Source organism: Aythya ferina (genome assembly GCF_964211825.1).
Source record: "Aythya ferina genome assembly, chromosome: 8".
Taxonomy (NCBI): Eukaryota; Metazoa; Chordata; class Aves; order Anseriformes; family Anatidae; genus Aythya; species Aythya ferina.
In genome coordinates, this window is record NC_140304.1 from 31,882,817 (window position 1) to 31,901,164 (window position 18,348).

Consider the following 18,348-nt stretch of genomic DNA (forward strand, 5'->3'; position numbering starts at 1 on the left):
ACAGACGGTGCTTGGCTTTGGATAGAGCATGAAGAGAAACTTGGGGGATCCACGTCGGCTGTCGTGAGGGAGAGGGCTGGGCGGCCTGGTGAGGTCCTGCAGGGAGAGGCCGCTCCTCAAGGCCTGAGGTGACCCCTCACAGCATGAAATGGTGTCTGCAGAGATCTGCAGAACTTTTATGGCCTAAACTCTGAAACTCTGACAGGTGCAGGTCTGCTTTCCTGTGTGTGAGGATGAAGGCAGTGCTGGAGGAGGCAGGATCTGGCTGGACGAGGTGCTTCGAAACGATGGAGCCGACCGGGGGGCCCCACAGAGCCCCGAGCCCACCTCACACCAACAGGGCCTCGGCTCGGAGTGGGTCTGCGGCCCTACACGATGGGGACGGATCTCCTCGACTCGATGATCCTCACAGGTCCCTTCCAACTCGGGATATTTCATGATTCCTGGCAGGAACCACAGGGCTGCATGGCCTGGTGCGTGAGGACATTTAGCGGAGTCTGATGGAAAGCAAACGTCACGTATCTGAACGCTTTAGTTAGCTCATTGGTTTGCTATGAAGAGAAATAAACATTTTTGGTAAGTTTGTGTGCTGCTTTGGAGGACAGAATAGGAGTTCTCTTAAGAAATCAACATAGTGGCTTTTTGTAAAAATAGCCAATATCCCCAAATGAAGGCTTGGAGATAGCGTGGCTGGCAATATCTCAAGGTGTAGCTCGTATAAAAATGCTAGAATTAATTTCCTTAAGGTGGTAGCATGGGGATCCCATCGTGGGTTTGTTTTTTTCCTTTCTCCAAAGCACCAAGCCCCTCTCCCCATTGATTGCCGCGGCTCCAGCTGCACTGCCCACCTGTAGTAACTGGGGCATGAGCAAACACTTGGCTAAAATCCTGCCAGAAAGTGGTGAGGAGGAGTGAAATGTCAAAGCTTGAAGGGCAAAAGAGCCAAAGACAGTTACTGTGAGCAGGGCGGGATTGTGAGTGGTCATCAGTACCCTGTGCTCAGTGAGCAATGCTGGGCCTTGCACTGTGTTTGAACAGTCCAGCAAGTGGATTTTATTTGCTTATTTATTTATTTATTTAGTTTAGTTTCCATGAAATATCCCTCGGTTTGAGTAAATGCAGAAATAAACTAGTATAAACGTAAAGGCTCGCTGCAGTTACCTCGCCACAATCCAGCTGAAGTCCCACGTGGTGTCCTGCGGGCAGGTTCTCGGTTGGTATCTCAGTGACTGTGCTGCATATGGTTTTATTTAACCTTTTTGTTAATGATCTGGAAAACAAAATAAACAGCAAGCTAATTAAATGAAGAGATGCCACTAAACTGAGAAGTGTTGCCAAGCCGGTAAGGAGAAATAGAGGCAGGGAATAAATGACATTCGTACTGAGTGGTGGAGAGAAACTCCAACCAGATGAGGCGGGTTTTAGTACAAGGGCACTCTGAAAATCGATAAGGCTGAGAAAGAGCCAGGAAGAGAACATTTACAGCTATTTACAGAGGAACAGCATGACCCAAGGAGGGGGCTGGAGTGAAAACACTGCTGATCTGAAGAGCGACAGCACGCGGAGAGGCCAGGAGATGATGATGAACACAGGAGGATGTGGTGGGACTGTGCTCGCGGTCGGCGTGCTGTGTCATAGCTGGCATTTTACCCAGAGGATACACACAAAACGGGTGGAAATCTGAGAACAGGGCACGTTTACAGGAAGAGAAATGATGAGCAGTGTTACAATGTTAGTTGTGTGCCCATATCAGTGGTGCACGTGCTCTGTGTCATTTGCTGTGAGAGCTGAGAGGGGACTGAGATTATTATGCAGGAATTTACAGTGAATTCAAAAGTGGATAAAACTTGTAAAAATTATCAAAAAATATTTCACTTGTTCATTTTATAATGCACAAGAAGAGGGCACTTTTTCAGCTGAAAAGTAAGCTTCAGTTGTCCTAATGCTCTTCCCAGTGAACCCCTTGTGAGAAGGGCTATGTGCGTGTCAGTAGAGGTGTGGGTAGCGCTGAGGATGGAAGCACAGGACGCGTTCAGGAGTGAGGCTGAGAAGCTGGGGGGCTGCTTTCCCAGATTTTTCCCAAATCTGTTTTTTACCCTGACATCTGCTGTACAGCTTGACTTGTGTTATGCACTGACAAGTGCAAACAAACCACCCTTAAGTGGGGCATGTAAGCATAAACACCACGTACGTGATGTGCAAGCGTGGTTGGATCCCTGAGAGCAAACCACTGCTGTCTCTAGCAGGTTTGTTGGAGGCCGAGGGGCTGGTTTAGTAGCAGGACATGTCAATTTTTCATTCAGCATTGGTGTGCATCTAAGGTAGGCTCCATCAAAGCAATCCACCGTTGGCTTTGGTTCGGGAAGGCACACCGATTTTAGCTAGATGATCCCTTTCCTTTTCATAAGCTGTATCAAACACCTGCACTTGTTCTGTTCCGTTTCTGCCAAAGGACTTGCATTTTTCTCTCGAGATGGCAGGTTTTAGCTGCTGACTGGGACAGGGCTGCCCTGTGTGAGCCCAACCAGAAGGGTGTGACACAGGACTGTCACCCCAAAACCCTGCGGGGCTGCGTCTGTCCGGCCAGGAGGAGGTACCGCCGCTCTGATGCAGTCCGGTAAAATGTTTAACAGCTTTTGTTTTTATGCTATGACCACATGAATCCTAAAACCCCAAATCTGTTTCATTTAATAGTAAGTCCCTCATGGCTAATTTTGTATGCAGTACACAGAGTAGCATGACTATTCTGGGATATGATCCCAGTAACAGTGGTGAGTCATCAGCCGCAGCAACAGTAATGATATGAGGATCTATTTATTACTGCTCCTCTAAGCTGTGAGCTCTTCTAAGCTGTGAGTTCATCTAGAAATTATGTAATTATTCCTCCTGGATGATTTTTCTTATTGGTTTGTAATTACAAAACATTCTCAGAACACTTCTGTATTTTAAAATTAAGTCCTCAGAATGACTTAATGCACGAAGAGCGAAGAGATTAAATCTTACCTTGTTTACTTTTTTTTTTTTTTTTTTTTTGCAAAGCTATTTGGAACATCGTTCACTAATTCAGCAAGTTTATAAATCAATGTTTGGGGCAGAATCACCCAGTCTTGGGAATGAGTCGGAGGGGAGATTCCACACAGCAGCCCCTGGCTCCTCGTGTCCTGGGAGGAGCAGGGCTGGGTCTGTAACTGGTTAAGGAGTTGTCCTCATTGCCTCCCGCTTCCCAGCTCTCCCCGGAGAGGGAGGAGGAAATCACGAGCTTTTAGGGAACGCACGCTGCCGCCCACGTCCTCCCCCACTTTCTGCTTGTTTGCGTAAACAGTGCCTCTGCCAAGCGCCGCTTCGTCCGTGTTTCCCCAAGAAAAAGCAGCACTGCTGCTCTGCAAAAGTGAGGGGCAGCTTGCTGGCAGGAACCCGTTCCCAAAAAAAAGGAAGGTGGATACCAATCACCCCCTGGGATGGCACCTCAGCCTCATACTGCACATACGAGGCTCACACCGTACAGGGTCACCCTGAATTTCTGGGGACTGCAGACAAGGCCCCCCCTTATCCCTGCAAAGACGTAACTCAGCAGTGCCTCAGATGTTGGGACTTACACCAGCAGAGGAAATCAGTAAGAAAAACAGATTCAGAACTGAAATTCCAGGTCATTTTTTCATTCACCATTAGCTTGTGGGGCAAGCTACCTTGCCCCGGCAGCTCATAGGGGCTCCTCCGGTGCCGCTGCAGGAGGCTTGGGGTGAAGCCCTGTGCCTGGTACCATTTGTCCACTCCAGCCAAAGTGCTGGGTGACCTCAGGAGGAGAAGGCATGAGTCTACGCTGACGGTAACTCCAGTGAGCTAAATTCCTGGTTTTACTGGCACAGCACCCAGAGGCTAGGCAGTGTCTTGTCGCTCTGCTTGCTTGCAGCTGTGTCTGGGGACCGGGAGCCTGCCAGGAGCCTGCAAACTTCTGTGGTGCCGAGGAGCAGAGAGGAAGGGGCTTGATCTACATGCTCCATTACAGTGATGGGTCCCAGAGATCAGCACGCTTCCCAGTATGTCCCACCAAGGGTACTGGTGCTGAGCCAGCTTGCCTGGTCCCTCAGCACCACCGCTGGGCTCCCCGGTGCAGGGCACCGAGCCCTCCTGCTCCTGGCTCGATTTGGGACTTGGTGGTGAGGCACTCGGGGAAGCAGAGGTTTGCTGGGGGACAGAGTACCTGTATCTGGCCGCGTGGAGTGCATGAAAAGGCATTCTTGAAAATGTAGAGAATAAATATCAGCTGAATGAATAGCCGTCTGTGAGAGGAGTTTTGAAGTGGGCGCGTATTGAATGGCCTAGTTTCGCTGGAGTCATAAAGGGCTGCCTGCATTTGTTTCATCTGTAAAGACGATAAATTGTTTGGAGTGGAGTCTAGGAGAACAAGCTGACCCCCTTTTGCTTTACTGCAACGAAATTATACGGTGCTTTAAAAACTGCTTTATTAAGCTCTGCGCTTACTGCAGGTATCCAAGACGAGCTTTAGCACCGGTAGAGCAAGCCCAGCTAATGAGACCAGCTGATGGCTGGTGCCATATTATATATTTATTTCAGAGTAAATGTGTTAAGAACTGGATTCTGAAAAAAAAAAAAATATCATTCTCAGGGGGAAACACAGAAAATTGCCGCAGCTGTAGCAGAAGCATTACCTTCAGTCAGGTTTGACGTTGGTATAACAGCATGTGCAGCGCACTGCGTGCTGAACAACAAAACCTGTCTGCTAAAGCAGTCCTGAAAGCTGTGCTTGCACAGGCTTCAGAGCCTACACCGAGCTTCGAGGGACTCACGGGGTCGGCTCTGGGCTGGACCCATGGGTTGCAGGTCCCCAAGGGCTGTGTGGGGCCGGGCTGAGCTCCCTGCGTGGCCGCAAGATGCTCGGCTCTGCCGGTGGGCGCACGGTGGAGGAGCACGCGTAGAGAAAGGGACGCTTGCCAGGTATTGACCAGCCCCTCACAGGACGTTTTGCTTTCCCTGTGGGCACTCCTGTGCATCCATGGGTTAGTTCTGTAAACAGACAAAATCTTCGGAAGAGGAGTAATTCTGCAGCTCCTGGCACCCGAGAGCACGGCCTCTGTGAGCGCTCGGCCGGGGACACCGACGGCTCCAGCCCCAGCGCCCGGTCCTTTTGCTGCTCTGGGCTGTGAACTTACCAGTCACACACCTTAGTGCCATTTAACATCCTTTACATGGCTGCGTTTTCTCTTCTGTTGTTAAGAAAGAAAAGGAAAAGCTCTCATGGGCATGAATGAGGATTTATATAATAGGTTGCAACGGCTCCATCAAAGCCATTGTGCTCTATCTTGTGAGTATCTATTTAATCAGCGGTTAAAAAAAAAAAAAAGGTCTTATTTGTGCTAAGTGATTTTTCTTTCTTAGGTTGCAGCAAGAATTTCATCCTCTTGTGAAGACTGAGTGCAGCCAGTCCAGCTACTCTAGACTTGAATGCTGCTATTGAACCGTCTGCATGCTGGCAAGAGGTTCAAGTACCCCAAAAGGCCACTCAGACGGCCACGGAGCTGCTCTGAGAGTCTAGGAAGGAGCACTGCTCCTGGGTTAACTCTGCGGTGAACCAGTGGGGTTTATTAACTAATCGGTTAAATTCTGATAGTCATTAAGCAGCTGAGTTGTGTTCATCCACATTTCTGCATCATGGGTTTGTTTGAAAGCCGTGCCCTTCCTTGGGCGGGGAGGCAGGCCACGTGCCTGATGAAAACTATATCTGTGCCATGAACATAGAAAATACAGATTTATATGTACAAATATGCAATAGGAAATAGTATACAAGGACTTACATGTGAAAATACCTTTATTACTTTCCCCTTTTCACCATTTACTAAAGCATGCAGTTTCCTATTGCTTATTGTTAAAGCGGGGTGAGCAGACCCTGGGTGTCGTGTTCCCCTACAGCTCTTTAAGCGTGCACAGCATCGACTAGCACAGTGTTAAATCTGACATTCCAGGGGTTAAAATCTTCCTAGGACACATTCTAAGCTTAAAGCATTAATTTCAAGGCAGTTTAAACAAAACCTGCGTGTTTACTGGAATTGTGCTCATATTACAAATGAGCCTGCTGCAGCTGAAAACTTTCCGTGAGAGCAACCTTGGAAATCCATATTTCAGCTGGAGGTGAGTGTGTTTTGTGTACTCCTGGGTGACTTTTCGGGTGGAAGGAGAGCTATCAGGGGCCCGTGGTCGTGGTCTCAGGCTGTCTCAGTGGTGGTGCCTCTTTGCTTCCACCTTGCAATTAAAAGGGATGGGAATTAATTCTGCCTCTGCTTCTGGAGACTAGCGTGAGTATACATTTAGATAGAATTTGAGTGATTTCAGTGTGTGGCTACGTAACAGCACGCAAAGTGTATTGTTAGATGAAACTGTTGAGGACATTTCTGACTACAGCAGGCTCAGAACCTGAAGCAAACCCTGCAAGGACGCTGAAGCCGTCCAAAGCCAAACGCCAGGAGTCAATCCCTGCTCCTCGGCAGGGTGACCTAGGCCTGGCACATGCCCTCTCCCTCTCCATCCCTCCTGCTGTGTGTGCCGAGCTGCCTCCCCTGACCATGTAAAGTAGCAGAAGATGAAAACCACAAAGTGCTCGGGGCTGGCTCTGCCGGGAACAAAAGGGCCTGACACGGAGCTCTTGTCCTGCGGTTGCATCTCGCAGCACCCCGCTATCTCCTTTGCTCTTCACATGACTTGCCACCAGGCCCTTGATATCTGCCTGGTATTTCATGTTCCCCTGGGTCAGCTGTTTGGCTGGGTGACGCCAGGTTATTAATATAGCGTGTCACATTTGGTCCCGACGGAGCGGTACAAAGGGAATACCCGTTACCTCCCTCCCACCCCCTGCCTGTAATCTTGATCTTTTCCAGACGCTCCCCGGGGCTGGCAGGCAGGCAGCGCACGCTCCGGCTCGCCCCGTGACTGATTGCTTTCTTGGACACCGTCCAGTCCCGAGTCCGCAAACACATTTACAGGAAGGTTTTCTAACCTGGGAGCTGGCCGGTTTCGTGCTGCGGGGAGGAACGAGCCCGATGGCTGCCGGAGGGCAGCAGCAGCCCAAAAAACAAGGGGCAGAGCTTCAGAGGCTGCCCTTGAGCCTGGCTGGGGCGGGCAGGTGCCCCTGCTGACATCTCACCCCGGGAAGGGTTAAAAGCCTACAGTTAGGTGCAATTTTCATGCAATTCCTCTTTTTTCTCTTTTTTTTTTTTTTTTAATGGTCCCACTCTGCCCTTTGATTATTCTACCAACTCTCCCTTCATTAGCTTACTGCAAACCTCCCTAACCACACCGATTTCTCAGGGTGTCTCGCTTCTATCAGCGGAAGAACAGAGCTTTAATTGTGATGGCTTCGAGTCTCAAGCCACGATCAGATGTAGTGATTTTGTGTCATGCCTACACGTTTATGCTTATTCACACTGAAAACCTCACCCACTGCATTATTCGTAACGGCAATCGATTGTAGCAAGCTCTCCACTACTTTTTTTTCCTAATCTCCAAGTATTTATGGCTTTGCATTTCAGTCCTTTGCAGCATGAAAAGGATCTTCTAAGAGACTGTTAATTAAGTAAGATCAAAATGAGCCCTGCAGCGGGTCTCGGGAAGATTTGCAGGTCTACAGAAACCGAGAGTGTTACTATGGGATGTTTCGGGTGCCAGCAGTGTGCTTTCTGCTGCCACACCAGAGCTTTGGAGAAGTGGGGCATGGATGAGCCGGGCCAGGCACAGGGCTGGAGCCCTCCAAAGGGTTTGCAGAAGGTTGATCTTCCACGAGGAGCTCAAACACGTGGCAGCTCGGTGCTGTTAAGGCGCAGAGTGCTGCAGAGGAGGTGCGAGGTGGCTGAGAAGCTGGATGGAAAGGCACGCAGCAGGTCAGGCTTGGTTTGGGATGGGGAGCAAGCTGCAAGGATGCGAGAAAGGTTAAAACCATTTAAAAAAGTGAAATACTGGGTTTACTATGTAAAGGATAAAGACGTTTACTGCCTCCATGTGTTTTGCCATCACCAGCTGGCAAGTCCATCAGGATCAACACTGTGACCCTGCCATGCTCAGGAAGCCCTCGCTTTTTCCACACATGTTCACCGTGTCAGCGGGCTGCAGGAATCGGTCGCTGCCAGGGGAAGGTTTTCCCCTTGCTGCCCACCACTTGTGGCTTTTCCTCATGTTGGAGGAGGATTTTCTTCTGGTGGAGCCAGTTTGCCAACACAGAGTCATCAAGGTTGATTTTAAGGCATGTACCTGAATAGCAGAAAGTGAAAATCTGGAGAAGGAGAAGGAGAAGAAGGAGAAGGAGAAGGAGAAGGAGAAGGAGAAGGAGAAGGAGAAGGAGAAGGAGAAGGAGAAGGAGAAGGAGAAGGAGAAGGAGAAGGAGAAGGAGAAGGAGAAGGAGAAGAGCTCGGTTGGAAGGGACCCCCAAAGACCATGGAGCCCGGCTGCCTGGCCACCCCCAGGCCCATCATGTTCACCAGGGCATTGCCCAAACGCCTCCTGCCCCCCTGCAGGCTGCCCTGCTGTGTGGTTGGTGTCCGTGGCCATTTGTTATGTGCAGTGTCTGTTGCTGTTGATTTAAGAGATGAGGAGTACAGACATCGGAGAGATCTGAAGCAAGTGAAATCTTGCTGAAATGTACCCAACCCAGATTAATTATTTTTGTGGAGGGCTGAGCATCCAGAGGATTTAAGAATCTGCATGCCATTCGAGGACATTTTATTGTCCTTTTGCTGGCGGGAGCGCAGACACCAGTTACAGGAAGAAATGCACGGATCGGGTCAGATCGTTATTTCATGAATCAAGCGGAAAGGCTGGGCGCGATTCTCGGTGCAGCCGCTTTCCACGCAGTCGCCAGCTGACTTTCGGGCATCGTGGATGGGCCGAGGGAGGTTTAACAGGTTAGTGCAAAAAAAAGGGTAAATCTTAGGACTGACTGAAAGGCTTTTGTGCCTCAGCTGCTCCGTGGCGTGGTAGCTGGGGTAGTTTTGGAAGGAGAAAGGAAAGCCCTGAGGAGGTGGCAGTGCAAGGAGTGGTCGTGCACGCTCCCATTGCACACACACCCGTCGTGCACACTCCAGTTGTGCACACACCATTTGCATTTTCATTTTGCTGGTAGTGAAAGTAGGGAGGGTGCCTGCTGTGTTTGGCTGTGCCCTGTAATTCTGAGAGCTGGCTGGCAGTGAACCACCGTAAGACGATAACGCGGCCGGGGATGCACGTTTGGGAAAATAACCGCTGGTTTCTGAAATTCAGGAGTTCTTCTGCAGGGGGCTTAACCAGCCACATGATGTCAACGTGTTACAGGATAATGTCAAGCTACTTATCTGCAGTAAACACGAGAAGGATTAGGTTTCTTGGAAGCCTCCACGCTAAGAGAAAATCCAAACACATTTCTGCCTCCCTCGTGCGCTTCCCCGGCCGCACCCAGGGCTGCTGCAGCCCCACGTGGGGCACACCGTGGGGCACACCGTGGGGCAGGCTGGCTTCCACTGGTGCTGCTGGAGAAAAAAAGAGTGAGGAGAAGCCACAGACAGCCCTGGTAGCTGCGAGTTTGGAGCAGTGCTTGCATCAGACCCAGGGCAAGGAGGTGGCACAAGGAGCCGCCGGGGCTGTGCCCACCCTTCTGTTCGCTTCCTGCGCACGGGTATGGGCTGCTGAAGGGCAGGAGAGCTGCTGGAAGGTGAGCTTCTGCACCCAGACACCACCAAGTCAAGGAACACACATTTTTTTTTGCTGTGTAATACCCACAGAGGCTCGGTAACGCGTTGCAGCAGACGGCAGCTTGTGTTACTGTGCTCCAGCGAGCCCCGGGGGACGTTCTGTGCCAGGCGGCGGCGATGGGGGCACGGGGAGCTCGGGAGCTGTGTTTCAGGGGAATGAGCATTTGGGCTCCAGGGATAAAAACCACTTGGGAGCCTCTCCAGGGACACACCTGGCGAGGGATCTGAATGCTCAGGGGGCCCCTGAGCAGCAAGGTGTTCCTGTGGTGGCACAGCTTGGCTCTGAACCCTCTCATTTTTGGGGGGAGCAAGCGGCTGGTGGGAAGGTAGGGACCCAGAACCAACCATGCTCTATCCTTCCTCCCTCCTGCCCAGTTTACCCAGTTGCTCCTGAGCCTGGGCCGAGCTGGGAGCAGCTGCCTGCTCCCTTGGTGGTGCAGGATGGGGACCCCCGGTCATCGGAGCGCCGTGCCCGTGCACCCACATCAGCCGTCAGCGTGCTTGATGCTGGTGTGCCCAGCCTGCACGCCCTTTATTAAGAGCTGGTGGTTTTGGAAATCCATTTGATGCCGTGGTGAAGGTGGGGCCGTAGCCAGAGGCTCGGGGCTCGTGCCTCGGGGTGAGCCCGGGAGAGCGGAGCAGATGGAAGGCTCGTGCCAGTGCTGTCATCCTGGGGAAACGTGTAAATTCCTCGTACGAGCAAAGCCCACACAGCCTGCCTGGCTCCGCAGGCTGAAATAAATGTGTCTGCCTGTGTGTTTTATGCTACAGATCTGGAAGCAAAGCGCGAGGCTGCGGGGCTCTCACGGTAGCCATTTGGCTCCAGACCCCACCTCAGCCACGGAGCCATTTCTGTGTCTCAGCCTTAACCCAGAGCTTCCCACACCTTGATGCTCCCAGAGGGAGCACGTTGGGGATCCCCTGCTGGGGGAGGCAGCAAAAAGGGCTGGGAGCCACTGGGAGTGCTGGAGAGGGCGCTGGGGACCCGTCCTCGGCCGCGCACGCTGGTGAAGATGCTCGGAGGGTGAAGGGTCAAGGCCCTGCTTGGGCTTTTCCCCTATGCCAAAGGTCTGCAGCAATTTTTAATGTAGAGAAATCGTAGTCATCGCTGCCAGACTGCAGGGTTTGGGCAGTGGAGGCTTGCCTTTGCTCATTTTCTTTATTTTCCAGACCGATGCACAGGGGCTTGCTGTGTCCCACGGCTCAGCGTGGTTCCTGCCGGCGGCTTGTTGCGTATTTCCTCCACTCGCTCTCCCTGTGCCATCAAATCCTTCCCCGGGTCTCCAGCCAGGGAACGAGCTGCAGCTAACTCCTGCCACCTGCTGCCTCCCTCCTCGCTCTTCACTTTCTTCTCATCCCGCTTTCTTTCCCAAAAAGCGCAGAGGGATGGAGGAGAGAGGCCGTGCCACGTCTGCGGCGCTCGTTCACGGGCAAAATAGGACAAAAAGGGGGCAATGCCCATCCTCTGGGGGGATAATTACAAAATCCTGACTAGCTGTCGCTGCTGCTAGGGGGATCCTGTGTTAGCTCGATGGCTGAGGATACGGTTGGCCAAGAGCTGGATCAGGCCCAAGGAAGGGGAAGGGGTGGCGATGTTTGGTCCTGAGACACCACAAATGCTGCCGAAATCTGGAAGGCTTCATGGGGCAGGAAGGCTGCTTCCTGGGGAGCTCTGTGTTGGCCAAGGTCTGACATCCCTGATTTTTTCCAACCCAGGGCACTGGGCACTGGGGCTCCTTCACCTCGGGCCATAAAACATCCTCTGAAGGCACTAAAAATCCTACAGGACTTGGGTGGGAGCTCCTGTGCCCGATGGCTTAGGCTGGCAGAGAGCTTCATGCTGAAGGAGGGGTAGGAGAGGGGAGAGGAAGGGGTTTGAACGTTTCCCACCACCTCGAGGCAGAGAAGCCGTACAAAAACAGATTTCAGGTGCATCCCCTCCAGCCACTGCTGCTGTGCAGTCTTCTTTGCAATTTCCCTTTTTGCCAGCCTTGCCCTCTGCCTTTCTCCCTTCACTTTTACACTTTTTACAGCTTGCATTTTCCCTTTTCCTCCCCAAGTGTTTGCTGATGCCTGTCAGCAAACCGCCAGAAGCGTCTGTGCCCGGCGAAATGCTGAGGTTTACCTGGATGCTGCGTTTCCATTTGTGTCCGTAAGCTTAATGTTCAGGATAGAGGAAATGTGTGATAAAATGGTTGGAGTAATCAGCATTAATTTTCTGAGTAGGTACAGATTAATTATCAGCTGGTAGTAGTTTGTAGACAGCATAGTTAGAGCGCTGAGTTCCCTCTGATAATTATTTTGTGGGCAGAAATAAAACGCACTCAAGCAGTCGTTGGTAAAAGAGCAGATAAAAAAAAAAAAGAAGAAGAAGAAAAGAAAAAGAAAAGAAATTAATTGAGGCAGGAGCTTTTGGCTCAATGGGATGAGCGGGGTCGCCAGCAGCAAAAATTGAGAGAGGAGGAATGGGAGCAGGGCAAGGGGAGCGCGAGGGCTCGGCTCCTGCTGCGGGACGGAGCCTCGGGGTTCCCAGCTGGAACAAGGTCCCAGGGTCCCAACCCGGCTCACATGGCGTGGCTGGGATCTGGTCACACATCTGGGGAGTGCATCAGGCAGGATTTCAAAACCTTGCCCCGAAGGTGGAGGAGGGCAGCGTGGTGCTGCCAGCGTGTGGCTGTTCGGTGCAGTGCCTTCAGTCCCCGTGAGGTTTGCAAGGAGTGGGGTGAGATTTTGGCACATGTGGCTCGTGCGCACTGTGCAGCCATGGGGAGAGCTGCAGAGCCCGGCACTGGTGCTCGGCTGCTGCAGGCTGAGAGCACGTGCAGGGGACAGGGCAGTGAACTCAGGGGAGAAAGCTCAAGGGTAAATGCTGGATCTTAATGCAGAGCCCTGCTTGCACGCAATGGAAATACGTCGGTGGGAGGCTGCAGTGAAGGCAACGCTGCATCTTCTGCACTGCACGAGGCAGCCGGAGTGACAAAAAATGGCTTTTGGTAGGCACGTGTGACACGCTCTGTGCTTTCTTTGCAGCTTCGACGTGGAAAATGGCCCGTCCCCAGGTCGCAGCCCGCTGGACCCGCAGGCCAGCTCCTCCTCGGGGCTGGTGCTGCACACCGCCTTCCCGGGGCACAGCCAGCGCAGGGAGTCCTTCCTCTACCGCTCGGACAGCGACTACGACTTGTCACCAAAGACGATGTCCAGGAACTCCTCTCTCCCGAGCGAACAGTAAGCACAAACTCAGCTCACCTTGTGTTTCACAGCGAACGGGAGCTCTGCCTGGCTTGTCGTGGCTCCCACATTTCACAGCCCAAGCGCCCGAGGCAGGTGCTCTCACAGCCTGCCTAGACACAACAGCCTTTTTCCCATTGCATCCTCCAAATCACACAGAATCACAGAATTTCTAGGTTGGAAGAGACCTCAAGATCATCGAGTCCAACCTCTGACCTAACGCTAACAGTCCCCACTAAACCATTTCCCTAAGCTCTACATCTAAACATCTTTTGAAGACTTCCAGGGATGGTGACTCCACCACTTCCCTGGGCAGCCTGTTCCAATGCCTCACAACCCTTTCAGTAAAGAAGTTCTTCCTAACATTTCTCCATAATCCAGTAGAAAAGCTTTCAAAGCCGTGCTGTGAGCTGCAAGGGGATGTGTGCCTGTGCCCTCCTGCACTTGTTTTTCTCCGTTCGGCTCTCACCGTGCGTTCTCAGTGCCTGGTTAACATCACCGCACGCCATGAGCCTGAAAAACAGAAATATGACTGTACGCATATTTACAGCGTTCCTCTTCTCCGTCCCCTTTTCTGTCATGAGTTGTTTGCTAGAACTGAGTGAAAAATAAAGCAGAAAGCCGAGCCAGATGGTTGGCTTGAGAGGATCAATATAACTCAGCGCACAAAGCTTAAACGAATGGCCTGGATTTGCAGCCCTTTGTTTTAAAAGGCAGTTTAAAGTTTTAAAGTGACCATTAAGCCATAAAAAAGTGCTCGTAAAAACACTTGGCTGTTAAGAAGGCCCTACAGGTTTTGCTGTGAAGTAGAAATCTAGGTAGCAGCAGGCTCCATTATGAGTTCCCCTGGAAGAGAGCATCCCTCCGTGCAGCCAGCGCACCGCCTCTCCCTGCCTTCCAGCCACGGTCAGGTCAGCCCCTCGCAGCAGGAGCTCGGCCCACTCTGCGCTCAGTTTGGGAAAAATAGATCCCTTTGTACGGGATTTATCACACAGACACAAGAGCTTTGTGCGCTATTGCCAAGAAAAATCCTTCCTCTTGATGGTGACGGTGGCCGTGTGTTTTTCTCAGAACTTGCGCTCACATCTTCCATGATGAAAACCGCCGGGCGAAAGCCGGTGTTTGAATAACATTAAAGACTGTGACACAAACCAACAAAAGCCAGGAAATTCAAAGCCGACCTTTACCCAGGCCGTGGTGGTTTTTTCCACCGCGGTGTGAGTGTGCTGCCTTCGCTTTGAATTTCCTGGCTTTTATTGCGTTACCAATCCAGCCGGGCTGCTTGTCGTCCCTGGATGTGCCCGGCGAGCCGAGACCTTCCCAGTGCTGTCATTTTGGTGTGGTGTCACACAGGGAAAGGCTGCAGGGGCTGAAGGCTGTGTTCTGGGTGCAGGACCCCCTCTGAAACACTCCTTGGGGTGACTGAAGCGTTGCTTGGGGTACAAATTCATCACAAGACTGCTCGGGGCTGGGGTTGGGTACGAGCCCGTGGCCCGGCGGCGCGCATCAGTGCCCTGCTCCGGTAAACGGGTCTGGCACAGGGTCCCTGTCCCCGCAGTGTGACTGACCCAGCCGTGTTCTTGTTTCCCCCAGGCACGGCGATGACCTGATCGTCACACCTTTCGCCCAGGTGAGTCGGGAGCCCGCTGCCTCGCGCCGGCCGGGGACGCGTTGGGTGGGAGAAGCGCTGACGCCTGCTTCTGCTCGCCCTAGGTGCTGGCGAGCTTGAGGAGCGTCAGGAACAACTTCACGCTGCTGACCAACCTGCACGGGACGGCCAACAAGTAAGCACGAACTTCTCCAAGCTGTGCAGGACCAGGGTAGGGGCTGGGGCCGCCGCTGGTCCCTCTCTGCCCACCTGAGGGCGCCCGGAGGCAGGGGCTGCGCTGGGAGCCTGGGGGCCGCACGATGAGGGTGTGAGGGGGTGCGAGGGGCTGTGCTGTGCCCCCAGAGCACAAAACCGCTCCCTTTTGGGCTTCTTCAGCCATCCAGCTCAACCCGGGGTGCTGCCTTGTGCTGCCTCAGGTGTTCCCCAGGAGCACGGGCACCGGGAGGAGAGGCTGGAGGTGGATGGTGACGCCTGGCGTAGCCGTGGTGGCACCACACGGGCTCAGCCACCCTGCCCATGCCACCGTCAGGTCCACGCGGTGTCCCGTAGCAGCAGTGACACCAAACAGGACCAAACTTGATGGCTTCTTTCACACTGAACAGGAGAAACCCCGAAACAGGAGAAACAAACTCCACCATCACAACCCCCGCTTCCCCTTGGCCATTCACAGCGCACCAGTTGTCATCATTTTCTGCCCTGCTTTGCCCCCGGAGAGCCGTTCTGCCCCAAACCAGCATCGCTCATCCCCGCAGATGTCCTGCCCTGAGATCGGTGGCATCTCCTGCTCCTGCACCACGCACACCACTTTGTGTCTGCCGGCACCGTCCTGCGCTCCACGCACGGCCCGGCGTTTGGTTTGGGCGTGAGGTTTTTCCTCCCGTTGATTGTTTTTGGCGAGTTTTGATCGGAAACCAAGCGCCGCATTCCAAGATGGAGGTTAATAGAAAAACAGATGGCTGAAAAAATAGATCCGTTTTGTTGTTGTTGTTGTTGTTGTTGTTGTTTTTCCGCTTGGCTTTTCTGAATAGTTGAAGCATTTCGTTCCTAACGAGGAATCTGAAATTGGACGGGGCCGGAAGGAAGCGAGGGCGTAACCTGTAGGACACAGAGGCATCTCGCAGTGTCCTTGTGAAAACATTCCCAGATTTGATTGAGGTATAAAGTCATTTGCCCAGCCAAAGTAAAAGTCATTAAATGTTTAAGCCATTATGTGCCAAACAGCCAAGTCCGTGGTGGAATGTGCTTCCAGGCGCTGCGGAGCTTCCCGCACAGTTTCCAAACAGCTCTGCTGGGTTACGGCCGTGCTGCCAGCTCATGATTTTATCATATGTCTCATGATATGTGGTATTTTTCTTAAACTTCTGCTCTGGGGATCATGAGAATCGCAGCTTTTCTTTAAACCTTCCTCACCCCTTTTTTTTTCCTCCTCCTCCACCCCCTCTGTCCCGAGAAGGAGAAAGAGGATGCTGTCCCACTTATTTACATGCTGGAAAATCTGAATCTTAAGGACTGGGAAAAAAAAAAAAGAAAAGAAAAGAAAAACAACAATGAAAAACAAGAACTCTTTATTTTTTTGGACTTCAACATCGGGGTTTTTAAGACAGTTTCCTGCCTGGAAAAGAGGAGAGTGTGATGAATGGTTTCGGAGTGCCTGAGTTTGGCAGATGCGGCCGAGGACAAGGTCAGAAAGCATCCGGTGCCAGCTCCCCGAGATGCCCGTCGGCAAGGAAGAAGGAGTGGGAGGCAGGAGCCACGTGCACGTGGTGACCCAGAAGGGGCAGTGGCATCGAGACGCAGATCTCCGGAGCTCCTCTGCCAGCTCTGCAAACCAGGATGGGCCCGGCCGGCCGTAACTCGAGGGTGCTGGGTGCGGTGCCGTGCCCTGTTCAGGCTCCGACACGGGGAATACCCTTCCGAGTATGATTTCACCCCTCCCTGCCCCCCGAAGGCACGTCTGAGCACCTCGGCGCGGTGCTGGAGGTACCTGGAGCACGGCTCTCCAGACGCTGCAAGCGCCGCAGCCGCAGCGCGGTGTCCCCGCCGAGGAGTTTCTGTTTTCCAAAGATTTCAAGATTCGGATTTTCAAAGGCTCAGCACGGGCAGGTCGGGGCAGGCTTTCCGAAAAGTCAGCATCCAACGTGCTGGGTTGAGCCCTTCGAAGAATCTGTGGCCCGTGGTTCCCTCCAGAAAAGCCGAGCCCTTGAGATCCCACCCCAAAGGCGAGTGCTGCGGCCGTGGGGCCGCCGCTCGCTGCAGCCCCGCTCGCCCTCGCCCTGCTGGGAGGTTGGGAAGCCAGGAGTGAGGTTTTGGAGCAGGACCCTCGCTGCCTTACTCAAACACGGAGCTTACCTGGCTAGCGAGGCCTTCCTGGAGCACTTCTGAAGAACCCCCTGGAGCTACGAGTGCAGCAGAACTGAGCTGCTCGCTTGCTTTGATTTGAGCTTCAAAGGAGAGCTGGCAAATAATGGATGTTTCGGTTCAGTGGCTGACTCAAAAAATTGGGGTTAGGAGGTTGCCTAAGAGAGAGCAGGGGGAAATCCGGCTTCAGTTAAAACATATCAGAAACTTCTTGGGGAGGAAAAGCGCCAAGTTTCACTTCTGGTCAGCCTGAAATACCACGTTCAATCCCAAATGAAGCATTTTTGGTTTTGCATTAACTCCTTTTAACTTCCTTTTTTTAAAAAAAAAGTCTGTTTTTTATAAGTAAATTATGGTTTCAATGTGAAAAATTAACCGTACTCTTTGGCGAATGTCACAATGAAATCATCTGACGTTTGGAGAAATACCGCTCCATTTTTCCAGTCAAACCTGCTTGCTAAACTTGAGCTGATTTTTCAGATAGCGCTTGGTCCTTCTGAAATCCAGAGTTTCCCCATGAAATTGTTGCTCCTAGTCAAGAAATGTCATTCCGCTTGGTTTCAGAGCTTGCGCTAGTGACTGCAGTGTCTCCTTATTTACTTCCAGGTGCAACTCAAGCTGTTAAATCCTAATTTAAAGCCTTATACCTGTATTGGTATAACAATTGACATTACTTCAGGGTCGAGTCCAGACTTTGTTGTCTTTCAGCCTTGATTTTGGGACCCAGCGAGCCCCTCAATCACAGAACCTGGCCCTTGCTGACCTCCGGGCATGTTTTGACCATGAAGCTGCCAAGGCAGCGTGGGATGCTGGCACATCTTTCCTGATATACGCTCTTTCTAGCATGTGTGTGTGCTTAGGACACATTTGGGTTTTTCTAACAGATATATTGATATTGCTCATTAGCTGCCAAGCCATTTGAAAGTGGTCTGGCTTCTTTGCGGGCGTGGAAAAGGGCTTCTAGCTCCAGGAATTGACAGCAGCAGTACTTGAAGAGTTAAAATAAAACCTATTTATAGAGTATTCTTTATCCCTTTTAGGAGATCTCCTGCAACGAGTCAGCCACCTGTCTCCAGAGTTAACCTACAAGGTAGGTGTGTGACTTTGATAACCTGGGCCAAACGAAGAGGAAGGCTAATTGCACATCGTTTCACTCAGGGCTGCTTCCCTGCTCCCCCAGCCCAGCTCAGCCCTGGGCTTCCAGTGCTGCTTCTGGTTGACTCGTGCGAAACCAACACGGGAGAACCATCAGGCCCAGATTGTTGTTATTGTAATCGTTTGGGGTTTGTGTTTATCCTTGCGTGTTAGCATAAAAGGCGAACATGATTTTGGTTTGATAGTCATGGCCACAGTGACTGCTGCTCTTCTGAGTCCCTGTGCTGCGCAGGCCTGGACAAGCAGCAGCCTACAAGCCTCGAACAGGCT

At 52.1% G+C, this 18,348-nt stretch overlaps 1 protein-coding gene across 4 annotated transcripts in view; it reads left to right on the forward strand.

The window, feature by feature from the left end:
* PDE4B (phosphodiesterase 4B) overlaps positions 1 to 18,348 on the forward strand; it is a 180,882-nt gene that overhangs the window by 109,973 nt on the left and 52,561 nt on the right. For 3 of the 4 annotated variants that reach the window (XM_084527677.1, XM_084527678.1, XM_084527680.1), the window contains 4 exons: positions 12,759 to 12,953; positions 14,550 to 14,586; positions 14,670 to 14,740; positions 17,964 to 18,013. In XM_084527677.1, the coding sequence (XP_084383803.1) occupies positions 12,759 to 12,953; positions 14,550 to 14,586; positions 14,670 to 14,740; positions 17,964 to 18,013 (353 nt within the window). Of the gene's footprint in view, positions 1 to 5,733; positions 6,148 to 12,758; positions 12,954 to 14,549; positions 14,587 to 14,669; positions 14,741 to 17,963; positions 18,014 to 18,348 lie in introns of those variants that run through there. The other variant, XM_084527679.1, reaches the window with a different exon arrangement.